At 33.8% G+C, this 7,537-nt stretch overlaps 1 protein-coding gene across 1 annotated transcript; it reads right to left on the bottom strand.

The window, feature by feature from the left end:
* Positions 1-1,682: 1,682 nt before the first annotated feature.
* DCP2 (decapping mRNA 2) lies at positions 1,683-5,110 on the bottom strand. Its single transcript, XM_090162788.1, has 7 exons — positions 4,894-5,110; positions 4,673-4,824; positions 4,477-4,604; positions 4,312-4,410; positions 3,195-3,460; positions 2,717-2,973; positions 1,683-1,962 (listed from the first exon to the last, which is right to left on the bottom strand). The coding sequence occupies exons 1-7, from the start codon at positions 4,953-4,955 to the stop codon at positions 1,826-1,828; spliced, it is 1,101 nt and encodes a 366-aa protein (XP_090018914.1). The 5' UTR covers positions 4,956-5,110; the 3' UTR covers positions 1,683-1,825.
* Between the last annotated feature and the right edge of the window lie 2,427 nt (positions 5,111-7,537).

Here is a 7,537-nt window from a genome sequence, read left to right as displayed (position 1 = left end):
ATTGTTGAGATTAACGGTAATAGTAAGTGTAGGGAGTTGTTGGCGCGCCTTGCATGAAGGGCTTGCCACCAGCCTCCTACGCATTGTAACCCGGCCACCTGAATTAATGGCCAAAAAAAGTCGGTAGATGACTTGGGCCTAGGGTGGTACCTTGGGTATTAGCCTAGCTGAATATTATAATATAATATAAAGGTGAAATAGCTGGCCGTTTTAAAAACAAGGATAGTGACTAACAATTGTAAGTAGCGTCATTTAAAAGTTATATTATATTGCCCAGCTCCACCTTTGGCCTGGTTTTCGGTGTCTTATGAACGAGACTATGGGAATCGACCATTGACCAGTGTTGGGCATTTTCGTCAAAGAGCCGCTCACGCTCACATCTTATTGAGCGGTAAAATTTTTCGCTCCTCTCTTTTCGCTCTTTTTTGAGCGGTAAAATTTTCGCTCCTCCCTTTGCGCTCTTTTTTTGAGGGGTGAAATTTTCGCTCCTCTCTTTTCGCTCTTTTTTGAGCGGTAAAATTTTCGCTCCTCCCTTTGCGCTCTTTTTTTGAGGGGTGAAATTTTCGCTCCTCTCTTTTCGCTCTTTTTTGAGCGGTAAAATTTTCGCTCCTCCCTTTGCGCTCTTTTTTTGAGGGGTGAAATTTTCGCTCCTCTCTTTTCGCTCTTTTTTGAGCGGTAAAATTTTCGCTCCTCCCTTTGCGCTCTTTTTTTGAGGGGTGAAATTTTCGCTCCTCTCTTTTCGCTCTTTTTTGAGCGGTAAAATTTTCGCTCCTCTCTTTTCGCTCTTTTTTGAGCGGTAAAATTTTCGCTCCTCTCTTTCTAGCATACAATTAACTTATGAAGCTTTAACTACATCTTAGTCTACTTTCTACACACAATCCCCAGGTATGTAGGGGCAGTAGCGTATCTACCAGGAGGGTGAAAGGACACCAGGTACAAACGTATAAGAGCGGAGGGCGCGTTTTGAATTGTCGGTCGCAGATTATCACGTGTAGATTTTTATTCCTTGTATTTGAGACTTTCAATAAAGTCTTAAGTTTAATTTCAATGTTTATTACCAAAGCAAATAATATTTGTAGTTCATTTGCCATAATAATGAATTAATTCGTCAATTAATAAATTAATACTTGAAGTCATTCAAATTATTATTAATTAATTAATATTAATTGTAGGAGAGGGGGCTAAGGTTATGTCTTCCACCCCGGGCGACCGTAAGTTTAGTTACGCCACTGTATAGGGATTGTCGTGTACTATTTTTGCTTCTAATCACTCTTCCGACAACAAAATGAGTAACTCACTCTACGCATACACGAACAAGCGCCAATTTCCAATTTCTTCCATCTATGATTTCAGATCGCGAGACTTTCCATTTATTTGTTTTTGATATTACATTGGGTGTCAGAAGAAAACAAGTAGCCTATGTTAAGCATTGAGCAATAATTACATTTAAGTTTTCTTTCTAATTTACTCCAACAAATAGGAATTCAGAAATATTAGGACCACAATTATGCAATATAAATCTTTTATTTATAGATGTAATTTAATACTTGTTAATTTACAGTCAATGTTAAAATTATAAAACACTAAATTATGACACTGAGTGAAATTTTACACACATACTAGTAATGTTTCACGTATTGTACACAATGGTACAAACTCTTTTAAGTAATATAAACGAAATTAAAAACTTTATTAGCTGTCTAAAATAAATGAAATCGCCAGCTTTAATTCACTAAAATGAAAGCTATCTCCAGCATCTGACATGAAATTGAAATATTTAAAAATATACTTTTTTGTTAACTTAATTCGGGAAACAGTGAAAAGTTTAGTAGTGATCGAACACCCCATTGAAAATTCTGGATTTGTTTAATTTGAAGTTTTCCCAAGTAGTAGAATTCAATTCGAATTCGTTGTCAGATCTTTTTTCACATTTAATACTTTTCTTCGGAGAAACAGAAGGTTCTGCAAATTATAATAATATTTATTTTATATATTCCCTGTAGGCCACCAACGCCTCTGGTGGACTTCCTGAGAACTAGATTGACCCAGAATTATGACCAAAATCCAATTTTTTGCCCTTTATTTAACTGTGGTTGATTGATTGTAAATATCAAAAATAACATAACAAACATAATTATGACACTAAATGATTTCAGTTAATGAGTCGTCACAAAGTTGCTTTATAGGAAATTTCTCACACCCTACTCTCTTTGTATGGATAATTTTCGCTATGTTAATGTGATGGAGTAAATACAATCAAAAATGAATTTCTCAAATTCAGAAACGAAGGGGATATTTTTAACATTCAATTAAATGTTCCAATTTAAATATGTATAACTATTTCACCAAGTAAATGTTATTTTTACTGTTGAATGCATTTCAATTATCAAAATGGCTTGCCTGATCATTCAAATAGACTATCAGCAGCGATTTCTCAGGCACTGTTACCTGATACTTTCAAAGACAAGTAATAGCGGACAGAGTCCTCAGTCCTTAACCATATAATGATTTATAAAACCAACTATCATAAGAAAAATTTGCATCAACAGAATAAGTGTCATAATTATGTCTATTACTTACGAAAATATTGATAATAAATTATTAATATTAGCATAGTCCTTTAAAAAAGATTATGATAGTACTAACAATTTATTTAATGGATTTAAATATCTAAGATAAATTATTAACAACTTTTAAAGGCAAAATAGCACCATACCATTTAAATCTTCATTCTTCTTGAAATTTTTGCGATTATGTTTCGTTGGACTAGCATTCTTTGGACTGACTGATTTATTATCATTTGATGGTTTCCCCAACATGTCATTCATCAAATTCTGATACATTTGATTTAAATATTGCTCTTGCGTTACACGTAGGTTATCGGAAACTGGACTGCGAGCGGCAACCGCTCCCCTCGAAGTGGATTTTTGTGGTTGAGACTGCTGTTTTATTGTGATCCATTTTTTCAAAGGCCTGAAAGTCAAAAATACATGTTAATACAATAAATTTACAAATTATATCTTAATAAGGAAGATTTTTACTCCAATGCATGCATTGTGGCACATTTTAATTAGAACGTGCCACAGAGCATGCGTCACGCACTGTTATTAAATAGAACCAAGAAAGCACCCTTGCATAGCACCATGTTCCGAGTAGTCGGAGTAAGAATCTTCATCATAACATTGGTCTCCTACTTTATGAATGGAATGACCATGAAGAATGAATTTGATCCTAGATTGAGGTTGTTCTTTGGTGTTGGATCCTTTTTGTGTTGAGGAAGATTTGTAATGAGAAACCATTCAATGGCTTTGATTTCCTTTCGAGTTCGGGGATGGAACTTGGTTGATTTAGGAACATTTGATATTATATAGAGCCTGATAAGCTGCTCATTGACAGTGTGTTCTATATAAGCTTCCTTGTCAATTAGTCGACTAATATCGAAGCCAGTTTCTTCCAACACCTGTGTAAATAATATATATACTAAAAACATGGTGAAAAACCATTTACACATGTATTTTAAATTAAAATTAAATATAAACACAACATTTTGTGTAAATGAAATAATTTTTATGGATAATAAAAACCGACTAGTTACTTCACTTACGCAAAATGTTTGTGTTTTTATTTAATTTTTAATTTATACTACATATTGCTATAGTTTAAAGGGGAAGGACACTTTGATCTTTGCCTTTATACATTCTAGTTTGAGTAATACATCACATTAAAAGTAATTTAAAAATATACAGTACTCTGCCTGCTGAAGATTAAAATAGTTTAAACCATTTCAAATTCAATATTTAATTAATTTTAGCATTTAATAGAGGTGTTCTCTATCAGACTGGAAACTGCTCTTTCTAGAACTCAAACAAGTACCAGAATGCTACGCTGAGGTAACAAAATTACTCTAACTGGAGAAAAGTTTAGGGATAAAGGGTTTCCTTGATGGAGCTCAAGCAATTATTTTTAAAGTTGCAATTAATTTAATAGTTTAAAATAATTTTAATAATAATCTCAATTTTTGCTAGGCCCAAGTCATCTAGTGACTTTTATTGCCTTCAATTCAGGTGGCCGGGTTAAATTGCGAAGAAGGTAGTGGCAAGCTAACAACTCCCTACACTCAATATTACCGTTAACCTCTTCCAACATTTTATGGATTTTGATCTCAGTAATTAATCAACTAAAACATTTTTACCATTACAGAATTGTTTGATCTACACAATACACAAAAAAAACCTGATTGGCACATCTGTGAAATCAAAGGTCTAACAGGAACTTAGAAGTAATTTTTATAACGTAGAATAGTTTGTTTACTTCACGAATAGCACAGTCATCCGGTTCCTCCTCCTTGTTCACTTTTCCTTTAGGAAAGCCCCAGCTCGCTTTGGCCCAATAACCTTGCACTAATAAAACCTGGATAACAAATAATATCGAATATATTTAAAATTCATTTCCCAATTTAGCAGTGTCAAATCATACGTGTTTCCTGGATTCGTCTAGAAGAATGGCGCCATATGTGGGTACTGACTGTTTGTAGTTTCTCCATTTCTCATAAACTTTGTCAAAATTCTCCAGGTAGTGTTTAAAAAATGGTATGTGATGGAAAACTAGTATACTTTTGTTAAGAACTGAAAATCATTTTTCACAGTAATAAGGATAGCATGAAAAAAGATACTAATTCGAATGAAATCTTTGATTGTGCATTGCTTCAATGATGGGTTTTCGGAGCAATAAAAGTCTAAGTAAAACCAATGAGCAAGCTCAATTTGAAAACATATTCTGACCACTTCTTTCCTCTCTTCTTCAGGTACATTTATAATAAAACGGCTATAAAAAACATACATATTAAAATTGCAGATTGATATTTATTATTTAGATGTTTAATTAAAAATTAACCTGCTTAAATCGTCTAAGATATCAGAGGGGATTGGAGAACCTGACCAGGTTTCCATTTCCATAACACTTCGGTTGTGGTTTTATATCTCTCAAGGAATTGATTGTACTAAAAGTATTCCAATAGCATTACTTTAAAAGCTAACTTTCATGATAATCATTAATAAGGCGATTTACCAAAGTTACCAAGTAAATTAAATTAACAGGTAACTAGTACTTTATACCAAGTCCGGGACGTTGGGAACTTCTGCTAATGTGCTTCCTACTACGAGAGGGCGGCACAATTCCGCGGTTGGCAAAAATGGTAAACGCTCGATTCTTAAAATCCCCTCGTAAAGAGCGAGAAGTTAAAATTCGAAGGTTAGCTCATCTTTTCAGCGAGAGAGAGAGAGAGAGAGAGAAACTGAACAAGCTCTCGATGAGCGCCGGTGAAAGTTCACGGTGCGGTGAGCCATTATCAATGTATAATTTTATTATTATTATTTTATAATAAAAATAATAATTATATATACCTATGTAGTTATTATTTAGTTATATCAATCCCATCTGTCTTATTTTAATAATATAGTTATGAGAAATTTAATGTATCTACTAGCATATGCAGACAATTTTTAATTTTAATACAAACATTTTCAAAGTTACTTTAGTTCGAAAATTATTCTAAATTACTCTAAACAGTGGCGGTACGATAATTTTTTTTTTTGGGTGGAAGAGATATTTTATATCGGGCGACAAATACATTCCTCGCACCTCCATCAAATGTTTTTCAAATTCCATACGATAAACGACATTTAAAACCACCAATGACGCAATTTCATGAAATTCACTGCTTTCCGAAATAATTCATAATATTACTATTACATTTATACATGGAACTATCTACGATGATTGAATTATACCTTTAATACAAAGGCATTGAAAAGTTGGAGAGGGTGGTGGTACCCTAGGGGCACGTCATTCCCTAGCCCCCTCCTATCGCTCTAGGGTCTAGAAAAAATTTATTTAAAGATAAAAAGCCAAATTTTTGTAAATGTTTTGACGCATTTATTTTGTTAATTTACCACAAATAGGGTTAATTATAATTACTATTTTGCATTTTGAGTTAGAAAACGTATTTTGCATTTTAAATTTAGCATTTTGAGTGTCTAGGAAACTATTTTTCATTTTTCATTTTTCACTTTGTGGGTTTGATATGTTGAAAAACATTTTCAAAATGTTTTAACTCTGGTACCATCATTACAGCTCTTGTAGTAAGTAGTCATAGACCCATTTTCTCACTTACTCAGAGGCAGACGAACATTCGTACCGCTTTATTTCCCACGCTGGCTGGGGGGATGGTTTAAAATCTCTACGTAATTATTATTAATTAATAATAATTAATAATTAATAACTACTAACTAGCAGGGCCGTAGCCAGGTTTTAGAGGCGATCCGTAATTTAGGATCCGTACTGCCCACCCCCCCCCCCCTGGCTACGGGCCTGCTAACTAGCTGTGCATTTGTAAAACCATTTTACATTTTGCATTTTGAGTTATAGAGAAAGTATTTTGCATTTTACATTTTGAGAAAAATGCATTTTTAACAACCCTGCTAAAGGGTTCCGCCTTGGGACATGGGCTCTGTGGTTACGTGATTACCCCACTGGGCTGGTCATCTGTCAACAATGGAAGATACAGCTTGTCTCCTTTATTTAAGATATACAGGGTGTTAACTAAAAAACGATACAGAGCCAATTACTCAAAATGTGTTTCAATTAAAAATTTGAAATTTGCAGGTTACATCGAAGGTGCAGGGGGACAAATGACAATGAAAATGTCAATGACCTTGAACCAGGTCTTCAAGGTCATTCAAATTTTATCTCAAGGTTTCAAGGTCATCATAAGTTACCAATTACGAACTACCGCACTCAGTTTAGAGTGTCATGACAATTTTGTTCCATTAGATCTGGTAGATTTATAAGCCCTTAAATATCGTGTCTTGATTAGAATACCACACACGACCTAATGGTTTTTGGTCTAACATTTCTCGGCTTCCCAATGGTCAAATTAGATCGGGTCAAAGATTTTTAGACTTAAAATTAAACGTAGAACACATTTCTAATTGGGACCATTCTTCTAATCCTAATTGTTCTCAAGTTAAATTTGACCTTGAAGACCTGGTTCAAGGTCTTTGAAATTTTCATTGACATTTGTCCCCCTGCACCCTCTATGTAACCTGCAAATTTCAAATTCTTACATAAAACACATTTTGAGTAATTGTCTTTGTATCGTTTTTTAGTTAACACCCTGTATGCTTTACCAAATTCTCGCCGCGACAAATTTTGAAGTACCTATTCACTTAGATTGAAGTGTAAGCTTTAGAATGATTTATTATAAAGACAAAACTTGCAATCTATGTTATACGATCTTTCTAATGAAATAATAATTGGTGGTATAACAAGTTCGTCAAGTACTTATTAAATGGCTTTTAAACTTCGTTTACATAGACGACAAACTATACATCAACTACCGAGGACATGTAAGTGGCAGAAACACACTAATTAATTTGATGGACATAAACACTTCAGAGGCAAAGTTAGTGTTTATGGTAGTTAATTTCACGTTGCGAATCAATAATTTGTCATTATTTCGCTGAAGTAAGACGTAGTT

Source organism: Leiobunum rupestre, chromosome 11 (genome assembly GCF_980474605.1).
Source record: "Leiobunum rupestre chromosome 11, qqLeiRupe1.1.hap1, whole genome shotgun sequence".
Lineage (NCBI taxonomy): Eukaryota > Metazoa > Arthropoda > Arachnida > Opiliones > Sclerosomatidae > Leiobunum > Leiobunum rupestre.
The sequence above is the reverse complement of the archived record's forward strand: the minus strand, read 5'-3'. Positions and strand labels throughout refer to the sequence as shown.